Source organism: Colletotrichum acutatum (assembly GCF_030867785.1).
Source record: "Colletotrichum acutatum strain CBS 112980 chromosome Unknown BDZ83scaffold_9, whole genome shotgun sequence".
NCBI lineage: Eukaryota > Fungi > Ascomycota > Sordariomycetes > Glomerellales > Glomerellaceae > Colletotrichum > Colletotrichum acutatum.
This window is the reverse complement of record NW_026849003.1, coordinates 89840-111926: the sequence shown is the minus strand read 5'-3', so window position 1 is coordinate 111926 and position 22087 is coordinate 89840. Positions and strand designations below refer to the sequence as shown.

Sequence of the window (22087 nt, the reverse complement as noted above, 5' to 3'; positions counted from 1 at the left end):
ATCGGGGTCCTTATCGGGCCAATCTGTAGGGGGTTTCAAAGGGGTCAACAATGATCCGGCGCGTGTTCCTGACTCCCGCGTGCAAGGAAGAAAAAAAATTACGCCAGATGGCTGGCGATTCCGAAAAACGGGCACCAACCTTGGAATTGACTCAGGTTCTCCCGCTGTTTCTGGCCTTGTCTCTGATACCTCTGTCTCTTCCTGTATGTCTCTGGCCTGATGCGATCCATCTGACTCCGTCATAAGAAACCCATGGTGCATCTATTACTCCGTACCTTAGCCAGGTTGTCCAAGGTACCCGTATCCGTACATAGGGAGCCAAGTCCAGTCCATCTCTCCCAGCCTGAGACCTACAAACCATTCCAAGGTTCTCTGCATTCTGCCTCATGCCGCGTGCAACACCCAAAAAAGAAAAAAGTACCTACTGTCACTAGTTCCCGGCTGCAGCAAGAAAGCCTTTTCCTGCTTCGTGTGTGTGACGAACTTCCCCAGATTGGACCCCCTTCTGCCGGCCTGGCCTTTTACCCTTTGCTCCTTCCCCCTTCTTCTTCTCCTTGTCTGCTCTGCCCACTCCCATCTGTCCCCCTTGTAATATTCAGGGCATAATACCGCAAGACCAACAAGGACCAATACTGGAGAGGGAAGCACAAGTGCCAACGGCTCCTTCCCCATCTCCAGCTAGGCCCACGTCGGCTAAAGGCCAATCTCATCGCGTTCGCACCTGCCACCAGACTCCGTCGCGCAAGCGGCAAGAGCATCCAGGTCCACTCAACCCACAACCCACTCGAGGGCCACAGTCACCTCACCTCACCGAGCGCTCCTTCTCCTCTTCTCCTACACAGGGCCCAGGAAGTGACAGCTCTCGAACCATTTCTTCTGTGCGCTTGCACTCCAATAAACCTTCCCTCGTCCACACAAGCTCAATTGCAATAGTCGCCCAAGATGAGCAAAGCAGCTGCCGTCAAGGAGGCTGTCAAGGAGAGCCTCCTTGGCGCCGAGGAGCCCGTCCAGCTGTCTGCGCAGACCAAGGCGAGATTCGTTGCCAATGCTGTCAAGGATGAGGCGTCAGGAGAGCTCTACATGGGCCCTGACGAGTTCACCAAGGCTGTTGCGCCCGAGGATGAAGACTTCGTAAGTCCGATTTTTCACTCTAACCTCACCTTGTGCTCTTCCGACTTGTCTTTGCTGCGGGAGCACAACCCAGCTCCGATATCCCTCCGATGAACCACTCGATCCATTTTACTGACTCTACAACCCAACGCCGCAGCACAAAATCAAGCGGGAGCAGTACGGAATTCTCTTCGGCATCGCCGACCGCAAGGGTTCCGGCAAGATCACCCTCTCCGAGTGGGCCGCCTTTGAGAACCTCCTGATCAAGCCCGATGCCGAGTACGAGATCGCCTTCCGCCTCTTCGACGTCGATAGAACCGGCAATGTCAAGTACGAGGACTTCCGAAAGCTCTATGAGCTCAACAAGGGCCCCGACAGCATTCCCTTTGACTGGGAGTGCGAATGGGCCAAGTTGTACATTGGTAGCAAGAAGAAGCGCCACCACATGGACTACCCTCAATTCTCCCAGATGCTGCGTGGTCTGCAGGGCGAGCGCATCCGCCAGGCTTTCCAGCTATTCGACAAGGATGGCGATGGATTCATTGACCCCGAGGACTTTGAGCGCATCATTCGCGAGACTTCCAAGCACAAGCTCTCTGACCACCTTCTCGAGAATCTGTCAACTCTTTGCAACATCTCGCTCGGAAGCAAGGTTTCCTATGCCAACGTTCGCGCCTTCCAGAACATGATTAAGGAGATTGATCTGGTTGAGCTCATCGTGCGCCGTGCTTGCGCCAAGAGTTCCGACGGCAAGATCACAAGGACAGAATTCCTTAACCAGGCCGCCAAGATCACTCGCTTCTCCCTCTTCACCCCCATGGAAGCCGACATTCTCTTCCACTTCGCCAGCCTTGACGAGCCCTCTGGTCGCCTTGGCCTCGGCGACTTTGCCAAGGTCCTCGACCCATCATGGAGAAACGCTGCCTATGAGGCCGACGATGCTGCTTCCCAGGTTCTTGCCAAGGGCGCTGGAGCTTCCAAGGCTGTTCTCGCGTCGATCCTCGAATCCGCATACAACTTTGGTCTCGGTAGTTTGGCAGGTGCCTTCGGAGCTTTCATGGTCTACCCCATTGACCTTGTCAAGACCCGTCTCCAGAACCAAAGAAGCGCCAGACCAGGAGAAAGATTGTATAAGAACTCGATCGATTGCTTCCAGAAGGTGTGGAGAAACGAGGGACCCCGAGGCCTCTACTCGGGTGTTGTGCCCCAGCTTATTGGTGTTGCGCCAGAGAAGGCCATTAAGCTGACGGTGAACGACATTGTGCGTACATACTTCACCAACAAGGAGGGCAAGATCTGGACTGGCCATGAAATCCTTGCTGGTGGTACTGCTGGTGCATGCCAAGTCGTAAGTAGACTTTCTCCTTCACTGCAGTGTAGTGTAATATGAAAATGAGTGACAGAAGCTAATATCGTTTTTCACAGGTCTTCACGAACCCCCTCGAGATTGTTAAGATTCGTCTACAGGTCCAGGGTGAGGTCGCCAAGACTGTCGAGGGTGCCCCTAAGAGGTCGGCTATGTGGATTGTGCGCAACTTGGGTCTCGTTGGTCTCTATAAGGGTGCCTCCGCGTGCCTGTTGCGTGATGTTCCCTTCTCGGCCATCTACTTCCCTACCTACAGCCACTTGAAGAAGGATCTCTTTGGCGAGTCTCCAACAAAGAAGTTGGGCGTTGTCCAGCTGCTTACTGCTGGTGCCATTGCTGGTATGCCCGCTGCCTACCTCACCACCCCGTGCGACGTTATCAAGACTCGCCTTCAGGTCGAGGCTCGCAAGGGCGAGGCTACCTACACTGGTCTCCGTCATGCTGCCAAGACTATCTGGAAGGAGGAGGGCTTCCGCGCCTTCTTCAAGGGCGGCCCTGCCAGAATCTTCCGTTCTTCCCCGCAGTTCGGTTTCACTCTTGCCGCCTACGAGGTTCTGCAGAACGTCATCCCTTATCCCGGCAAGCCTGAGAGCTCCAAGGTTCACACCGGTGTTGGCGATGCCATCTCTACCCTGAAGGAGAAGCTCGACACTAGCCCCTTTGCCCGCAGCCGCAACGCGCTCAAGATCATCTTGGATATTGATGAGGACTTTGGAAAGGTCAAGGTCCCTAGCCAAGAGAGTTGGAAGAAGCTTCCTGCCTTCATGCAGACGAACGGAAACGCCTCTTCATGAGCGCTTGGAACGGATTTGAATAGCCAGAGAGAGCCTCAGTGCCTGTCTGGATGAGAAACAAAGAACCCCAGAGTCACAAATGGGAAGAAATCGCATATACGGCTGGGGAATACAAAAGTTCTAGAAGAATGAATCAAAGACAGCGATGACGACACCCTTTTTCTCAAAGCGAGTCATTCAAGAAGAAGCTGCGTGAAGGGGAGGCTTCTCTTCGACTACGGCAGAGAGATGGAGGTTGAGAGATTTGCATATCCCCTCGACGGCGTTCAAGGGCAGGCATACAAAGGGATTCGATGCAATTCCTCAATTTTATACTTTTTCAGTTTTACGTCTCGACTCGAGAGAGTCACATGTCATGGATACAATGTGTAAGGTACAGACCGTAGTGGTAGAATTCTCAGATTTGCTAGATTTTCATCTTAGACTATCTAGAAGGTCTTCAAACGGCTTTTGTCCATACTGAGATGTCTTGAGACGTGGTCACAATGCCAACCTGACAACCTGCCAGGCTTGGATGTCTGAGCAAAGATAGCAAAGCATTGAGCTTGAAGATCTGCAAGGTTTCCATTCTCATACTGGTGTACTGCATCAAAATTCAAGTGTATTCCAAGCCATATGTGTGCATATACGACGAGTCTACTCTGCTTCTAGTCTAGTCTTTGATGCTCCTCATCGTCTGCACGGAGAAGCGAATCCCTCTCGTCGGCCTTGCCGTCAGAGCCGCGGTACAAGACATAATGCTGGGTCATGAAGACCAAGTCGTACACCATGGAAACATTGCCCAGCGCGAATTTGACAGGGTTACCGGTGATGCCGGACCAGTCGCGCTGGAGGTACGAGTCGATTGCCTGCTGCGCAACAGAGAGGAGGCCGCCGGAGAAGTCGAGCAGGATCTGCCAGATGGACCAGCCCTTTGTGGACTTGTTGCGGTAGTTTGTAATGACCTGCGGGGTGTACTTGATGAGGGTGATGACGAGCTTGACGTAGGACACGGCGTAGACGACGTCGAGGGCGCACCAGCTCGTGACGGGGTCGCCGTCGCCCGGGGCGGACGCGACGATGAGGCCGACGACGGCGACGCCCACGATGCAGCCCGAGGCGATGCCCGAGATGAAGCGGCTCGGGTTCGTGCCCGGGGCGGGGGTGAAGCCCCAGAGCTTAGGGACGTACTGCGAGGTGGTTATGCAGGAGAGTAGGAGGGCGTGGGCGGCGAAGGTGATGTCGTTGAAGGCGACTGTCGGGGTGAGGCCGTGGTTGCGCGCGGCATACTGGGCGCGGACGACGGGGGAGTAGTAGAATGCGGCGTTGGAGACAAAGTAGGCGAGGAAGCCTGCGGGAGTCGGAGTGTCAGCGCTGTACCCGCAGAGTGTTTTCTCCTGTGATCTACGTGGTGTTCTGGATTCTTCTTACCTAGGCAGTTGATCAAGGGAAAGTCAACCGTTGTGCCGGCTGTGGTCTTCCTGTGGAAATTAAGGAGAGGCTGCGGGTAGAAAGAGCCGGACCAGCAGAGAAAGTAAATCCAGCCAAAGACGGCGGATAGGAAAGGGAGAAATTCGAACGCCATTTCAACTGTAGATATTGAAACCGAGGCTGAGCGGAGTTTACTGAAGTTAGAGAGACGACCGAATCCTGTTTTATGAGCCTTCTTGCGTTCCCTTCTCGCCGAAACCTTTCGTCGAGGTATTCAGCCAGCAAAACCTCCAGTCGTTGGGTTCGAATGCTGGAGGAAGGAGTTTTGACGTGCTGCGACTGGAGGGGAAGGTCGCAAGAAAGTTGCAAATGAGCTATTCGCCCGGTGCGCAGGATTGCGACATGAGACCGACCGTATGAGGGTTAGCGTCTTTGCTGCGCTATTTCGGCGCAGGTACCGACAGGCCAGCGGTCCCGAGGTCAGCGGCCCCACCAGCACCGTAAAAAAGGGCCCAGCAGAAATCACTCTGGGCGGCGGGGTGCGGCCCAAGTGACCAGGAGGCCGGTAACGAGGTTGCTGTGATAGGCGGAGCCAAGGGGCCTCATCCATTCCAACCATCGTCCCTGTGATCCACTACAGCTGGACGTCAGGGGACCTGTGGAGGAGCAGGTGCGAGCGCGGAGTGGAGTCCAGTGTTGTCACCGCGGGGTGTGATGTCGCCATTGACGAGAGCCCGACCGCCACACAATAATGAGGTCCTGGGCATGTTTGATGCGTGCTAGCTTGGAAATATTCAGTCATACAAACGTTGTGCGACCCGATGAATCCATATGGTACGGAAGACTCAATTTCGTCTGACTGAAGCTTCCTGAATGCATGGGAGCTTGTTGGTTGCACAATGCCTCAGGCTGTTCAGCTGCTTTGAGAACTCTGAACTCCTGGTGATGGGAACTGAGAAGCCACAAACCCCCATAGTATTCAATGAAACTTACGGGACTTGACTTTGAGATGGCATCGTCCCGACATGAGTAGTGTCCTTAGGGCCCTCGAGCCCATCGCCACAGCGTATCACACCTTCGAGCCAGCTTACATAGTCCTCAAATCCTGTGATGCTCCCATAGATCCTGACAGTCTTGACTGCCCGGACCCCCTCAAACACCCGCAGCGCACCATGGTCCGCACTCTGGAAAGCGGCCTGCCACACCTCGACGACGAGCTCATCCACGCCGCTGAAGGCCGCCGTAGCGGCCGCGGCATCAAACGCCGGGTCGCAGTCCAGCCGCAGCCGGACGTGGAAGCGGTGGATGCGCGGAAGCACGGAGCGTTCCCGGACGGGCGGGTACCACGGCCGTAGGCGCGGAAAGGAGGCGAGGAGCTTGGCGTGCGCGAGGAATATGTTGCTGCCGTAGAGAATGGGCGTCCCCTCTGTATGGATTTGCCGGTTTGTGGAGAGGATTGCGGGATGGAGCCGTGCTTGCGGCGAGGATGTGTTGACTTTATCTAAGGGAGGGTGAATGAGAAGAAGAAGGGCGTAGATGTCAAGACGAATCTCGCAAGGTAGTTCTAGGAAGAAGCATGTTGGCGAGGCCATTTGTGATTGTCTAAATATGGGTTGACGAGAAATTGCTCCTCTGATCTATGCGAGTGAGTCGATGAGATGGTCACATCAGAAGATGTACCTAATCCAAGTCACTTGTGCAGGGCGGAGGGAGAGTGGTGATGGCTTTATCAGTTTCAAGATAAGATCCCTAGCGGCTTACCTTATTCCCGCACCCGGACATGGAAGCTATATAAAGTAACATCTCTGCGATTTCGCTAGGGAAAATAGGAGGCAACCATTTCGTCAAGTGCTGATCTTCCATTTGCAGGCATTTGACACTCGATTGCTATCTTAATGATCTGGCCCAGCAGATAGGGTCAACTTCGACACAAAGTCGTCCAGCGTCACATCCGTCTGCCAATAGACTCTGTCATTCTAGTCTAGAGCATGAAACTTTGCCTACATCAAGATCTCAAAACCGACGCATCAGCATTGTCACTCCAAACATGATATTCCGGGATTTCAAAATTAGCAAAATCTACACTTATAGCATCTATCTGCGTTACCAAATGCCAAACGGCGTTGCTGCTCGAGCCGTATATAAGCATAGTATTCATTCAACATCGATGACCCACGAGATGGCGTGCTTGGCTGCGATTTAGGGACTAGTCCGAGTGTCCGAGTCTCTGGGGTAGTCCAACCCGTGTGGAGCGAGACTACTCGTGCCCCGTTCAATCCCTAACAAAATGATAGGCGAAATGCATGATGCGTTAAATCGGACCTCATTTTCGGCATTCTGAGCTGCAAGCTCCAGAGGATCGAATGCTTTATAGCTGTTCAGTCGAAAAACGAGCAACGTGAGGTGGTGTGATTTCGCAGCCTGTCACAGTCCGAGCTTATAGATATTTTGGTTTCTTAATAGATTTCTTCCTTCTAGATAGCGGATCTAGCAACCTAGGTAGTAAATGCAGAAACAAACTCCAATACACCCTACCCATTTGTAATCACAAATAGTACTAATACAGTGGACACAGCGACGAGGCGCACGTATGGCTCTTCCTGGGAGTCATGAGCTTCCACGTTTGCCTCCCATGGAGCACGAGTTCGAGTCTCGTGATAAATCCTTGCATCGCAACACCTGAGGCTGGTAAGAGTCTCCGGGGCTTTCGTAAGCCCCTTGCGAGGGGAGCTGAGCTTTTGCTTCTTATTTTCTTAAGTTGCTGAATTGATTTGTTAATGCGGTTGCTTTGCCGGCTTTCTGAACCCGTTCACATGTCAAGGTGGCTGGCCTGTGTCGAGGCGGGTATCCGGTCGAATTCTTTGATTGATGTCCTTTCCTCAGGGCGCACATGACTTCCTCTCGCTAGGTCATGGTCAACTCGGGGAAGAATCTTGACAACTTATTAGGATGGCCAAATTCTGTCCTGCTCTGCGCCTGGTCCTCCGCAGGTAGCAGAGAGTCTGTATCGCTATCGGTACTGGGAGCAGCCTGCTCTAGCGCCGCCCGTTTCACCTTGATATTTCCCTGAACCGGAGGCTTTGACGTGCTGGTTTGCGCGCTTGAGAAGGTCATGATAGACCTGGAGTCTGCTGGTGTTGATACCTCGTGAAGTTGGCTGTGTGGCCGGGATTTGCCAACATTGGTAGGCTCAGGGGTGTGGCCACGAGAAACGCTGAAAGGGATAGTCGGCCCAAGACATTTTTTTGCAGTATCAGGGGCTGGCAACGACGTCGCTGCTGGGCTGAGTAGTGACGAAATCTTCTCGTTCGCCATGAGTCCCTTCGTCTGAACAAAAGCGCTTGATCTGGCGTGGTACGGGCTTCGATCGTAGTACTTGTCGATAATCGGATGAACCATGACAGTTTGGTTGTGAATTGTCAGGATCGAGTTTGTGGGAACGTTGACCCAATTCTCTGTTCCAATTAGCAATGGCCCAAACACCACATTACCCAACTCTCAACACGTACCTCTCTCAAACGTCAGCGGTTCACTTGCGACAAGTACAATATCTGCGCCTTTATCTTGGCGTTCCATTTGGTAGTTGCGGTCGGTTGCTGCCGATGTCCTCGTGCCCCATTCAGTGCCCGAAGAGTAGTAGAGACTCGCAGCTTCGTCTGTCGCGCTGCTGATATATCGAGTGCAAATTACGCTTTTGCCATCTGTGACAGCAAAGTTAAGCAAGCTTCGAGTGTCGATGTTTTCCGACTGAATTGTGCTTTCCGGGATTTCATCGATCAATTCGTTGATTGTGGCGATAGTCTTTAGCATGGCCTTTCTTAATACCGTAGGCCCGAAACCGTGGGCGGGCTGTGAATCCGGATCGATGCCCATCCTTTCGAGAGTATCGAGGAACAGCGCAAACGCCCATTCGCTGTCTGTACCACCTTGGACCCCAAGATACCACTTGTCGGCCAATCTCGATCCCAGCCTTCTCTTGATATACTTCCAACCCCCAAGACCACCGTTGTGCATCCACATCAAGCTACCGTGGCAGAATGGGTGGCAATTATCCTCACTGAGAGATCCCTCAGTTGTTGCTCGCACATGAGCGAAGATGAGCTGGGAAGCGGTCTTGGAGGCGATGCGTTGAAGATTGGTGCAATTCCAGGCGGGAATTGTCGATGTAAAGAGGCAAGGTGCGTGACCAAGCTTGGGATCCGTGTAGAAACCGATCCCGAAGCCATCTGCATTGTTCTGGCCTCTTCGTGTATCCTGTTTGGCCGCCGCCAGATATCAGTACGGTACCTAAACTCTATTCGCCTATGCGCCAGGGTGACGTACCAGTCTGAGCCTGGAGTCAAATGATTGCTTCAGGATGGAATGCGTAGGGTCAAGAATGAGTTTGGAGAGAAGAATCTCGTCGCTTCCCCGATACACCTAGAATCAGTCAGTGGGTGTCCTGCCGGCGCTCAATGACACCGAACCTACCAGGAAGCGGCACATGTTGGGCGAGTTATGACGGGCAACTCAGACGGAGTCGAGAAGATGAGGAAGGTGTCGGGGGAAGAAATGGTAGTGGGTGTCGCGTGAGCAATGCGACTCTGTCTTCGATGAGGACCTGACTGTTCTTAAACAACAGCAACAGGAACCCAGAGGATGTGACCAGACGTCAAATTCGAGTTCACGAATAGGAGACGTCGGAGGAAGTGTTTGGCCAGATTTATTCGTTTGATGAGCTATGGCGCGATCAGAAACCCCAGGGCGGTGGCGCAAGTTGATAGGGATGAGGTAGCTACCAGCTGAATGCCAGAGCACGGAGTGCCGAATAAGTCAGGTACGTGGGTGGGTGGGGGAGGTTGAGCTGAGGCCCGTGCCGGTTGGAAACACAAGGCAAGAGCTGGGCGTTGTAAAAAGTGGTGGGTATTGCTGTTAATCTAAAAGAATGACTCCTAGCGATTGCGCCTTCGTTTGGGACTCCGGTTGCTTTCCCAAGCGCCTTGGTGAATTCTCAGGGTTCAGTTGGGGATGAATGAGGCAAGATGTACGGAGACCAGTGAGTCATTTGATCAGGGGCGGTATAAGCAAAGGTGGTCAGCCGCTTGTACGTGGATGGCTATTTTCAAATAATTTCTTGCCCACCTAGGTGCAACTGGAGATCCAGCGCCATCGGAGGCACATTTGGAGCTGTGTCTTTCAGGTATCCATCTGGGTATGACGAAGGCGATAAGGCTTTATGCGATGAGCGATAAGAGAAAGCCATAGAGCTGCGGCTTAAAGTAATGTGCAGTTGTGATGGTGCATATTTTCCTTCTCTTAGGGGCCCGGGTACACAGTACTACTAAGGTAGTAAGGACCCAGCAGGGAGGTGCCTAGGTGCTCTTTTGGGGAAGATAGATGGTACGTCAATGCCAGGTCGTCCCCACTAGGTAGGTGCCTTAGTGAAATGGGCTCTTCATGCAACCCGCGAGAACCCGCTTGATTTCCATTCACGTCGCTCCTCATTCGTCCTCGATTTGTGGCATGTCAACGGATTTCTGATATTCAAGTCTCTTGTCAGGCCGGAGGCTTTGGCGAAACCCACACCAACTATCACCACAATCACACCGCTCATCCATCTCGGACACCCGAACCTCTGGCTTTCCCACTCGAGTTCCCGTCTCGCATGCGAAGAACACACCACCGCTCCAAACTACACGCGTCCCGTGCTTCGCCGGCAGCATGAGCGGACGTCTCCTGGCCGCAGGGCTTTCGCCATTGACGCGACGCGCCCCAGTCCAAGCCGTTCGACACTTTCACCGATTTCCCGCAGGCGGACTTCAGCGAGCAGATGCTGCTGTGCGTGCTACGCAACGGCGCATGTGGTTCCCTGGCAATGCCTTCCACAATGCCGTCGTTGTGCGGAATGCGTCTTTTGCCCGCTTCCTGCCAAAGCTGGTTATCAAGTTTGCTAGAATCCCCGCCATGTTCGGTGGCCTAGCTGTCGGAACACTCGCCTGGATTCAGTACCAAGCTAACCGTACGTACTGGCTTTCTCTTCATGCCAAAACGAGTTGCCCCTGCTGACCAAGTCACTCACAGAGCTCACCACCAACGCCTGGGATATGGTCAGCAAAACAGCAGATGGTATTTCGGAAACGACATCTAGTCTCTTTGGAGGTGCCAAAGGAATTATGGATCAAACGATGCGCGGTTGGGAAAATACAAAAGAACAGATCGAGACCCCCGAATGGCTTCAAAAGGTTTTGCGTATCCATGAAGACATTGGCACTGGTGGCGGCGGCTCAGGAGGACCTGGAGGGGAGCAACCCAAGCAGAGCAGAGCCGGGGCGGCTGTTGTTGCAGGAGGCTCGGCTGCCGCCTACGGCTACGATCAATCTTCAGAAGACGACCCGCGAGAACCCGATGAGGTGGCCAATGACGACCAGATGATGATCCTCACCAAGAAGATGATCGAGATCCGGAGTATGCTCCAGCAAGTTGGACAATCGAGCACTCTGACGCTCCCTTCAATTGTTGTCATCGGTTCGCAGTCGTCGGGAAAGAGCTCCGTCTTGGAAGCCCTCGTTGGCCACGAATTCCTACCCAAGGGAAGCAATATGGTCACTCGTCGACCCATAGAGCTGACCCTCGTCAATACGCCTGAGTCAGACGCAGAATATGGCGAGTTTCCCGACTTGGGTCTACGACGCATAACCGACTTTTCCTCGATCCAAAGGACCTTGACTGAGCTTAACCTAGCCGTGCCGGATACTCAGTGCGTATCGGATGATCCCATTCATCTTACCATTTACTCGCCAAACGTACCGGATCTGTCTCTGATCGATCTACCCGGGTACATTCAGGTGGTTGGCCAAGGTCAGCCTCTGGAATTAAAGCAGAAGATATCAGAGCTATGCGACAAGTACATTCAACCTCCTAACGTCATTCTGGCCATCTCCGCCGCAGATGTAGATCTCGCAAACTCGACCGCACTACGTGCAAGCCGCCGTGTGGATCCCAGAGGCGAGAGGACTATCGGCGTGGTTACCAAGATGGACTTGGTGGACGCTCCTCGCGGTGCCGCCATCCTGAGCGACAAGCAGTATCCCCTGAGGCTTGGTTATGTGGGTGTTGTCTCCAAAGTTCCCCAAACGACTGGTCTCTTCAAGAGATCTGGTAGCGTAATGTCGGCCATCGCGAAGAACGAGAACACTTTCTTCTCCGCCCACCCGCTAGAGTTTGGCGAGGGTGCTGGTGTCAACGTCGGGACGATCAACCTACGCAAGAAGCTCATGACCGTTCTCGAACAAACGATGTCTGCTAGCCTGGCCACTACTAGCGACGCCATCAGACAGGAGCTTGAGGAAGCGACCTATGAGTTCAAGGTGCAATACAATGACCGCCCGCTATCTGCCGAATCATACTTGGCGGAAAGTCTCGATGGCTTCAAACACTCCTTTAAGCAATTCACCGAGGAGTTTGGGCGCCCGCAAATGCACCAGTTGCTGAAGCAGGAGCTGGATCAGAAGGTTCTCGACCTTCTAGCCGCCCGGTACTGGAACAAGCCCATCCAGGACTTGTCCCCTGCGATGCCAGAGCCGGACAGCTTGGCCGATCTTCCCAAAGCCGATCCCAATTCTTTGTACTGGCATCGCCAGCTCGACGCGTCGACTTCTTCATTGACAAAACTTGGTGTTGGAAGATTGGCCACAACCGTCGTTGCGTCTGCTATTCAGGCTCACATTGACAGTCTGGTCAAGCACTCCACTTTCAGTAGCCATCCTTTTGCACGAGAGGCCATTAACGAAGCCGCATCTGCAATTCTGAATGAGCGGTTTTACAGTACGAGCGATCAGGTTGAGAACTGTATCAAGCCTTACAAGTTCGAGATTGATATTGACGAGAGAGAATGGATCCAGGGCCGGGATCATTCAGCCGTTGTCCTGAAGAAGGAGCTCCAGGACTGCGAGGGCGCGCTGAAGAGCATTGAAGATGTTGTGGGCGGTCGACGAAAGCTAAGAGAAGTGATGAACTTTGTCGATCGAGCACGAAAGGGGGATGTTGTCGTCGAAGGGGAAAGCCGCAGCGGTGCTGGAGGCTTCAGCGCCTCGCTCCTTAAGAGAGGTGAGTCTAATTTGGTTGCCCATGGATTGCTGGTCACTAACAGATTCTAGGACGTGAGGCTGTTTTCCTCAGGGATCGCGCCGATATCATCAAGATGCGTCTCATGGCTGTCAAGTCTAAGCAATGCACCAGCCTCAAGAACAAGTATTACTGCCCAGAGGTTTTCCTTGATGCGGCAGCCACCAAGCTCGCGTCTACGGCTGTTCTTTTCCTCAATGTGGAGCTCCTATCAGAATTCTACTACAATTTCCCTAGAGAACTCGACCTCCGGCTCGGAAGGCACCTCTCGGAAGAAGACATCGAGAGATTCGCCAAGGAAGACCCAAAGATCAAGAGGCACCTGGAAGTTATCCGCCGCAAGGATCTGCTCGAGTTGGTCCTTGAGAAGATGGAAAGCCTGAGGCAGCTCGAGGGCCGCGAGAGAGAACGGATGAAGGGGAGCAACAACAGGCCCAACAAGGACGACAAGCAGCGTGGACGCTGGGGGCTGTTTTGATTGGGATGAAGCTATCTTCTGGCGACATTCTCAATCGGCCCTTCTTATCTTGAACCTGTAACGCATTATGACCTGGGTGCAAAAGGAGTTTGGGTGTCTGAAAGGATCAATGGTGTACTGTCGGCCTCGCCTTCCTTTGTCGCGTCAGCGGCGTAGGGCAGGCCTTGGTCTGCTTGCAAGTTTCTTCTCTACGGTATTTTTGCGTAAAGTGGTATATAACAAGAAGGATACCCTCCTCGACTCCGGTCTCCTGACAGAATAGACTTTTCTCGCTCTTCATGTGTTTGTCATCAGCATTTTGGTGTTGATCTCAATTAAACAAAACGACCCTCCACAAGGCTTTTGGTTTCGCTTTTCTAAATCGTACAGCACAAACATTGTCTGCCCATTGACCTGACAATTCAAAACGCTATCTATCCTCGCTCAATCAAAGGGCCGCTTCAACACTGGTCTGCAGAGTCACCTCCCACCGTAAGCTTGTACCGCGTCCGTATCCTTCCCCAAGCCGGTTTTGGATCAGAGTAGATATACGGCTGCGCAGCTTGCTGATGGCTCCCTCGTCACAGCCTTTGGCGACACAGATCTTGAGATTGGCCATGCATAGTCCGTAGTGCACCTGCCAAAACTGCGCGTCCTCAATGCGAGCCACACCTGGCTCTGCCTCGATCTCTCGCACCACTGAAGACACACCCTCGTTACCACCCATACCGCCATATGACATGAGCAACATCATAGCCTGAGCCATGGCCAGCTTGGCGCCAAACAGAAACATAGAGGCGGCAATAGCGGCGCAGAGCGTACGGTCGACCCAAATATAGCTCTTGATGGACAGAAGGGGCAACAAGAGCAATAGACTCGAGAAAAAGACCGTCAAGAAGTGGAAGATGTTGGAGAAGTGGGTAGGTAGCTTGGCAAGCCACGACACACGCATGATTCTAGCAATGCGTGCATGGTTCTTCAGACCGTATGCCGAAATGACTGTGCTTGTGATAGCCGCGAACGCAGCCCAGTCCACTTCTCCGGCCGAGACACGCTCGTGAGCATGTTCGTGGTGTGGCTCATGTCCACCTTTGGTCTCGAGCCAGTGCTTGAGATTGTGCGACACAAGATCGAAGCCGCCAAAGAGCAGGAATATGGACATGGCGAAGCCGGCGAGAACCTCGGCTCTCTCGAGACCGAAGGGATGACGGATACTGCTACGACGCCAAACCTCGAAATTGCCTAGAACATCGACGGCTACGCATACCGCCGCGCTTCCGGCGTCGAAGAAGACTAAGTGGGAGAGTGCCATCATGGCAACGGAGCCCTCGGAAATGAAAAAGAGCCAAGTCGCGACTGCCAAGTGGCACAAGCTCCAGTAGAGCCGGACGCGCTGGTCCTTTGACATACTCTTCCATGCTTCTCGAACGGTGGGCACAGGGAGGGAGGCTGGTAGAACAGGCGGTGGTCGTTGTGGAGGCTCCTGAAAGATTTGATGTTGGGTAGAAATGGAACTGTGCTTGTATCGATGGCCGCGACGCTGGCCAATGTTCTGCGAGGCGCCAATGTTAGCGATCAATTGGCTGGTTGAGGAGGTGGAAGGGGCGTGCAGCATGATCGCGATGATGTGTATCTGAACATACCGACTTGACAGGCGAGGTCGAGATGACCTGCGTCTGAAAGTTGAAGGGGCTCGGGACGATCGAGCCCCCAGCAGAGGGAGGGTCGTCTTCGGCCATGTCTGCTGGTGTTGGGAAGTCTGGACGAAGCAACCCAGGTTTCAGGTTGGCGGGCGCGAGAAGTCCAGGGCTGCCTATGGGCGTCGATGCTACACCGGGGGAGCAGGAGGTGCTAGGGTGACGAACGTCCTCATCCACTTCCTCGTCCACTTCAGAGGCTTCGTCGTTGATGTTTATAGATGGAAAGGCGAGTTGCGGAGGACCACAGACGACATGGGTTGACGAGGTGTTATCACTTCTGCCGTTACCGCTTTGGGGGATCGGTGGGGTGGCAGGTCGCAGAGGGGCGGAGGAGGATTGGGCTGCTGCAGGGCTGGAAGCCATGGAACTATTTTCTTCCCAGCGACGTCCCTCGCCGAGAAGAAGGGACAAGGACGGACAGCGACAGCGACAGCGACAGGGTCAATTGCAGTAGTGTCCGACAGTCGTCGGCATGCATTGTGCGTTGCTCCGGGGTGGGGGGGCTAAAGGTCGCAGAAATGGGTAGGCGAGGCAAAAGATACACTAGGTAGGAGGAGATGGGACGAGACGTGCGTGACGTGCAATCATCGACAGAATGAGTCGCCAGGTCGGGAAGGTTGGAATTCCAGTCGGTGTCACTGCTAGCCCGGTAAAAGGGTAAAAAAGGGCCAGCCGAAGAAGGGACGACAGAGATCTGTGTCCGGGTCACTCCACCACATTCCCCACAAACTACAAACTGAGATGGTCTAAATGCATCTGTTCAGGGGAGAATATGCTCCTACTCAAAGAATTGGCTTAAAGGGAGGGCACATGTCAGGGGAACACGACCGCCCACTTCCCTCTTTACGCCGATACCTACCTTAAACCACTTAGCCTCGAGTTACCTAGGTACTTCTACCCGCGCAGTAATTACATTTGCGCCTAAGTACCTACCTGTATAGGCACCGTTGCACCGAATCACCTGGTATTGTTGAGTCCGCAGCGGTAGCGGCATTGACTTTGCGACCCACGTCACAATGCAGGGTCCTACGTCTTTTACCTCTTTGCAGTTAGCCCTCTCAATATCCGACCCGCGTCAACCCCAATTGCCAACCTGAGCTCTACATGGCATTATCAGAGTTTCAATCAGATCCAGAACTACCATCAGCTTCCCTTAGCTGAACTTCCCCCCTTTTCTTCCACCCCCCTGCTTCAAATTGTCGGCAGAGTGGGCGTCAATGTCGCGGCTCCGAGTCGTACACAGTCCCCAAGCTTTGACGTGAGACTCTCCCCCACCCCATCCCTATCGGTTTTGGTCCACTCTTCCGACGGAACGATAAGGGATTATCGCAGTTCGAAATACCTTACCAAAACGCAATGGACCATACTGCGGCTGACGGCGACAATGGCGCCGAGAGTCGCACGTTTGCGCTCAACGACCCATCGACAGTAGAAGCTGTATCACCAAAGTCGGTCTCACTCTCGGAGCATCAATACCAACAGCAACATCCGCCGTCGACGGTCCCCCACCGACGCACCTCCTCCGGCGCAAACTTCTTCTCCAAACTCCCTTTCATGCGCTCCCATTCCGATGGGAAGCAGCAGCAGCGTCACCAAGAAGCCGAGGACGACACTCCGCGCTCCCCGCCGACATCCATGTCAACCGTCATCCAGCAACAACAGCAGCAGCAAAAGTCTCGACGAAGGAAGGGTTCCCTTAGGAAGGTGGCTCTCTTGGGAAGAGGCGCGCAACGGGAGCGTAAAGAGGCCAAGCAGCTCACCATTGACACGTCACACACTGTCTCCCGCGACATGGAGGGCGCTGCGTCTCGATCGCACGCGACAGCTATCGAACACGACCCTCTCGGACTAAATATCGCGGACCTGACGCCGCGGCCGTCTATGGAAGGTTATGCGAGCAGGTCGAGTCTGGTAGAATCTCCAGTACCTTCCCTGTCGAATGCTCGACAAACAAACGAGGCCGAGTCCACCATCACCAGCCCCACGATATCGTACACATCTACAACGGACGAAGACGACGTTTTACACATACCGAACCACACGCCGTCGCACCTGCAGCCCGACTCGTCGCTCTCGTCGGGCTCCGAATCATACTTTGGAACCCGGCCTAGGCAGCAGTCCATACTGCAGGCCAAGTCGCCGCTCTCGTACAGCGGCTTGTCGACCACCCCGTTACCTCCCAACGACACCGAAATCGACTACTCGGATACAGAATGGTGGGGCTGGGTCGTCTTGATCGTGACGGGGCTGGTATTTGTCATGGGCATGGGCTCAGTCTTTGGAGTATGGAGTTGGGCGTGGGATGTCGGTACGACCCCGTACGCGCCCCCGGAGCTCGAGGACGATCCGACGTTGCCCATTACGGGCTACTATCCGGCCCTCATTATCTTGACCAGTATCATGGCTTGGGTATGGGTCTCCGTGGCCTGGATGGGGATGAAGTACTTTCGCCATGCTAAGATCAGCGGGGAGTAGAGGCTGGATTGGTCTTGAATTATGGCCCATCCTGTACTAGAAGGGTTTTCGCCATCGACACTTGTGGTTTGCTACACAGGTCGACAAAGTCAGACGAATGGCGTTGGGTTGAAATTTGCGGCAAGGCGTTTTTTCACTTATGATACAGGCAGCAGGAACTCAAAAAGTTAAAAGCGAGTTAGCAAGCAGGAAGAGTCTTGCTGGGTTCTCAGGATTAGGAATCCTGTTTTTTTTTTATATATCAGATTTGGTCTTCAGCCAGTCTCATGCCTATACGGCCAAAATAAGGGCCAAAAACAGTGCTTACAGTCAAGGTGTACGTTTACTATAGCTTTTGGAACCATAGGTAACTAAAGTCAAGAAACGCACAAGTTAACTCATCTTGAGCTTCGAATACCACAGTGACAACTTCGTATCAACCCCGTCATTTTCTTGGCCTTCTTCGAGTATAGGGGTAACTGGACCGGAACTTACAGCCTGTCATTAAGCCATTTAATACTTGTCACGATCACACGCTATCTACGAGTCACTGTTGGTAAGATATACGGATAACGTGCGCGTATGTTGATAGTGTACGGTCAGACGAGTGGGTACGTTGATACTACATCGCCAACACGTGTGGACAGGCTATTCTAGAAGCGAGATCGAGGCGAGTGGATGGAGGGCGGGGATCCACTGTCTGCGCGTAATCACGAACCGAGAATGGCATGCGGCTTGCCAGCGGGCAGCGGCCCATCTTGCCAGCCTCCCAGGCAGAGAACAAGGGTCCCAACGACCACATCTTGCACGATCTCGGTGGTGGGGGTTTGTATGGTTGGCTTTCGGGACAGTAGGTAAGCATGCAGACTTTGGTACGCTACACAGCGCACAGTCCTCAAGTCTCTTGACCTTCTTTCTAATAGGTCGGTTCCGGTTGGCAGCTCACGTGTGGAAAGTCTGACAGAGTCGGCCGAGTTGCCAAGGTCGTATTTCGCTCAGCTCACGAGACCTCCCTGAGTCCCTTCAACTCGAGTGAACAGATGCCTCACTGGCCAAGGGAAGAGCCAACGGCAGCGGTAGTGAGTCCACCTTGAGACATGTCATCTGAAACACAACGACGTTGGCGACACAGAAGCAAAGCCCCATGGATGGAAGCCCGCGAGCTGCGAGTCCCCTTTGCCCGCCGCGACCGCTCGGGGGCCAAGCTGGATCTGCAGAAGGCGAGACATTTTCGACTGGAGCTGGATGGTCCTGGTGCTTTGCTGCGCTTGGTGTGGACCAACCGACCGACCAACCGACCACTCGTTGTAGCGATGTGATGCGCTGGCTCTGGCCCTGGCACCGGTAAGTCGTAGAGAAGAAGATCGAGGTCTTCCAAGTGCCCGCTGGCTAACCCAAAAGGTGTTTCCATCGAGTAAGCCGAGCGTCAGACGCATCACGAAGCACCTGGATGGTGAACCTTGAGGAGTCCGTGAGCCGTCAGCATCCGCGGTCACGGCAACCCTTCTTGCCTCCCTTTGTTTTCCCACCGGGCCCCCTCCGTTCCTTGGATGAGGACCCAGAAGATTCTCAGCTGAGAAAAGGGAAGAGCAAGGGAAAAGAGCAGCATGTGTCGTTAAGGAAGTGGGGATTCTGACGCTTGAGAGATTTGGAGAAGTGTAAATGGAGTCTTGGCAGTGGTGGTGGCACCGAGACCCGATCTAGGCCCACTGCCAAGGTGGAGGGCCGACAAGTGGGAAGGCAAGAAGGGAACGGGCTTGCATCTCGTGTTGAAAATAATTAAGCGCTGCGGTGAATTGAGATGGCAGAGGCGGCAAGGGAAATGGCGCGCGCACGGCCAATCACCAGAGTCCCAGCCCCCGATTCATGGCCAGGGCTACCTTATTGTGTCCCACAATGCCATTGCAACTCCATGTTGGAAAAGAAGCTTGTGCGCCATTCGCATGGCATCGCGTTGCATCTCCGAGTGGCTGGCGCATATCTCGGCCAATCGACCAGAACAGTGCCTTTGTTGAGCGCAAGTTCTGGTCAGCCATAAATTTGGTGTTTCTGCTTCCCAGTGGACTGGTCAGCCGCCGACGCCGTACCGAAGCTCGTGGCAAACGGGCAAGCGGGCGGACAGAGGCGGAAGGATAAAAAAGAAGGATCCTGCATGCAGTAGGCCACGCCAAAGTCGGCAGCAAGGCGTCTAACGGCTCGCCATCGGTATGCGTCTCTGAGTCTGCCGTGTGCGGTCAGGCATGTACTTCGTACTCCATCGGGATGTCTATCGGTTAGTTGGCAAGGCGCGCTATGAGTCTCTGCAGAGGTTGTCTACAGAGGGATAAGTGATAGTTGCCGCACAGAGGAGAAGACAGTTCGGGAGGTTGATGTTTGTGAGTGGGGTTTGTGGTGATACTAATGCCATTGCCCATACCAGTGCTTCGTGCCGATGGATGGAATTGTTATTACTTGTATGTGCCCGGTCGGTTGGATTGCGATGGCATTGGACAATGGATTTTGCAAGTCGCTGTCCCCGGCGCGGTCCAGCTCGTACGGATGGTTCTCCGGACATGTTCCGCCAAGGGGACGGAAAGGAGGGAGGGCGGCGGACGTGGTGTGCTATGCTGTGACCAAGCGTCCAAGACGGCTGAGGTGGAGAAAACCATTGAGGGTCCCAACGGGTCGGAAGGATCAGGAGCATAAAACTCGATGTTGGGGGCCTTGTACCTAAGGTAGGTACTACCTTGAGAAGTTGAGATGCAAGGTAAGGTAAGGTAAGCAATCAGGTGGTATCCGTAGGTACGGAGTATCCGTAGATGATGATTCTTTGTCCAAGGTATTTCCGATGTTATCCAAGACAATCTGATTCAGTATTTGGCAGAAATTTTCCGGTCGATGCAGGACGGAGAAGACATCAGCGGCTGCCCTCCATGTGTGGTCCCTGAGAATAGGTACCTGCTGCATTGTACCTACCAGGTTCGAATTCATTTGGAGAAGGGCGGAGAACAGGTCCAGCGAGCGGCGGGCTCTTTCCTGGAGGCTTCCCTGTACGAATGAATACATGGGAGGAGGTGAAGACCCCGCCCTCCCTGCCGTCCGTCCCTCTGTTCTTGTCGGGCGGGAGGTAAACGGGAAGGCGTTCCCTCCTCTTTGGTGCCTGCCCTGCCACGCCTGCCCCGTGCCTGCAAAACTAAAATTTAATGTTACTATTGAAATTGACACATGGCAGTCACCTCGTGGCTGCATCTGTGCCCTGGCGGTGCGATCTCTTCTCTAACAGACCATGACCTCACCGCTTCCGAACCCAGGGCACACTCGGGCTTCAGCCTTCACGAAAACGACGCTCCGAGGAATGCGATCTCGCACCAATTTGTGTGTTGGATCTGGGACAAGTGCCGTTCGCTGACGATTGCTGCAGACAGCGGTGGGGCACATTCCCTCCCAGTTCACCAGTGGCAGGTTGTACCTATCTGTCACCATAGGTACGGATTACGTGCCTTTGAAGTTTCCCTGCGGACCTGATGTGAGACTCACGCTGCCAATGCCGTAGCAACACCAGTGACATTTGGAAAAGTACCGAGGCAAAGGGCGCAGGAATGTAAATGATGACTCTCTGCTGTCCCTGAAACGAACATCCCGAGATACAACCCAATCCCAAGGTGAGGGAGGCATCATGGAGAATCAGCAGTAATTACTGACTACTCGGTGCTCGATCAGTCCAAGCAATCAGAGATAAGGATGGTGTAAGCTGCCAACATCAAACCGGACCAGCAACAAGTAGTGCGAACGGTCGTGCATCTGCCACCTCTCCTACTCTCTCGTTGTCACACAGACTCGATAAACTCTCCCCAGCTCTTTGTCTTGCTCAGACTTGTCAGGGTATCCTATCTAGCAGCAGCCGAGAGCTCACGACACATGCAATACACGGTCGTTCATGCACTAGGTCCGTAGACGGCAGCTTTCTCAGCTCCCAATCTCGCATCGCCAACGGGTAGACCACTTGGCTGCCTTTGCTTTTTCTTCTTTTCTTTTCTTTTCTTTCCTTTCCTTCCATTAATGTTCCACGGTCCACGTTCCACACTACAATGGCGTTTGGGATTGCGTTGGCGTGTTCATGTCTTGATCTTTCCTCTGTCAACCCTCTCAATGCAGATAATGTGCGTACAATGCAATCGCAGCCGGCACAGACTGCTTGGAAAGCTACGCAATGTGGCAGAAATGTGTCGCTATCAACTTTCAATAACCAACCACCTTTGGTGGAGAAAGACTGACGTGCAGGTTGATGCCTGCCGCCTGGAAAATAGCAGGGCCCCACGAAATGTCCGAATCAGTACCTAACAAGACCGTGACCTTGACCGTGACCGTGAGCACTCAGGTCACTCGTCCCGGCGGTATTGACCCGAGCCGGCGGCTCGAGAACCGGGAGGCGGCAGGGAACAGCGCTAGAAACGGTCACTGCTACTGTCTACTGTACGACTATGTACAGTAGTAAATGCAGAGTGCTCCATACCTTGCGAGGGACAAAAGAATGGGCAGGGGAACGTTAGAGTCGTTTCGAGGAACAAAGAGAATGCTGAGGTTCCTGGAGGCTGAAAGAGGAGGCGTGTTCCGGGCTCATGGAAAAGAGAGTGTCAAAAGACGGTGAAGGGATCAGTGGTGGTGTTGGGGTGAGCGGGAGCTAGCCGCACCTGGAGGTACCTTGGATACCTAC

At 53.7% G+C, this 22087-nt stretch overlaps 7 protein-coding genes across 7 annotated transcripts; 4 read left to right on the top strand and 3 right to left on the bottom strand.

The window, feature by feature from the left end:
* Nucleotides 1-942: 942 nt before the first annotated feature.
* BDZ83DRAFT_647403 (mitochondrial carrier domain-containing protein) lies at nucleotides 943-3270 on the top strand (the record flags this gene model as incomplete). The annotated part of the gene is made up of 3 exons (XM_060510066.1): nucleotides 943-1131; nucleotides 1268-2458; nucleotides 2536-3270. 3 exons carry the CDS (start codon nucleotides 943-945, stop codon nucleotides 3268-3270), a joined length of 2115 nt encoding a protein of 704 aa, XP_060369888.1.
* Nucleotides 3271-3917: 647 nt separating this feature from the next.
* BDZ83DRAFT_716008 (lysosomal cystine transporter) lies at nucleotides 3918-4834 on the bottom strand (the record flags this gene model as incomplete). Its single annotated transcript, XM_060511809.1, has 2 exons — nucleotides 3918-4600; nucleotides 4681-4834. The coding sequence occupies 2 exons, from the start codon at nucleotides 4832-4834 to the stop codon at nucleotides 3918-3920; spliced, it is 837 nt and encodes a 278-aa protein (XP_060369887.1).
* Nucleotides 4835-7584: 2750 nt separating this feature from the next.
* Nucleotides 7585-9165, bottom strand: BDZ83DRAFT_716007 (nucleophile aminohydrolase; the record flags this gene model as incomplete). The annotated part of the gene is made up of 4 exons (XM_060511808.1): nucleotides 7585-8135; nucleotides 8190-8934; nucleotides 9004-9099; nucleotides 9151-9165. 4 exons carry the CDS (start codon nucleotides 9163-9165, stop codon nucleotides 7585-7587), a joined length of 1407 nt encoding a protein of 468 aa, XP_060369886.1.
* A 1215-nt stretch (nucleotides 9166-10380) lies between these two features.
* On the top strand, nucleotides 10381-13261 carry BDZ83DRAFT_567726 (dynamin family protein; the record flags this gene model as incomplete). Its single annotated transcript, XM_060503982.1, has 3 exons — nucleotides 10381-10678; nucleotides 10741-12765; nucleotides 12816-13261. The coding sequence occupies 3 exons, from the start codon at nucleotides 10381-10383 to the stop codon at nucleotides 13259-13261; spliced, it is 2769 nt and encodes a 922-aa protein (XP_060369885.1).
* A 427-nt stretch (nucleotides 13262-13688) lies between these two features.
* Nucleotides 13689-14979, bottom strand: BDZ83DRAFT_567477 (cation diffusion facilitator; the record flags this gene model as incomplete). Its single annotated transcript, XM_060503961.1, has 2 exons — nucleotides 13689-14792; nucleotides 14884-14979. 2 exons carry the CDS (start codon nucleotides 14977-14979, stop codon nucleotides 13689-13691), a joined length of 1200 nt encoding a protein of 399 aa, XP_060369884.1.
* Nucleotides 14980-16296: 1317 nt separating this feature from the next.
* Nucleotides 16297-17415, top strand: BDZ83DRAFT_716004 (uncharacterized protein; the record flags this gene model as incomplete). The annotated part of the gene is made up of 2 exons (XM_060511807.1): nucleotides 16297-16336; nucleotides 16373-17415. The coding sequence occupies 2 exons, from the start codon at nucleotides 16297-16299 to the stop codon at nucleotides 17413-17415; spliced, it is 1083 nt and encodes a 360-aa protein (XP_060369883.1).
* Nucleotides 17416-21062: 3647 nt separating this feature from the next.
* Nucleotides 21063-22087, top strand: BDZ83DRAFT_603686 (uncharacterized protein). The gene is made up of 2 exons (XM_060507235.1): nucleotides 21063-21818; nucleotides 21887-22087. The coding sequence occupies exon 1, from the start codon at nucleotides 21433-21435 to the stop codon at nucleotides 21712-21714; it is 282 nt and encodes a 93-aa protein (XP_060369882.1). The 5' UTR covers nucleotides 21063-21432; the 3' UTR covers nucleotides 21715-21818; nucleotides 21887-22087.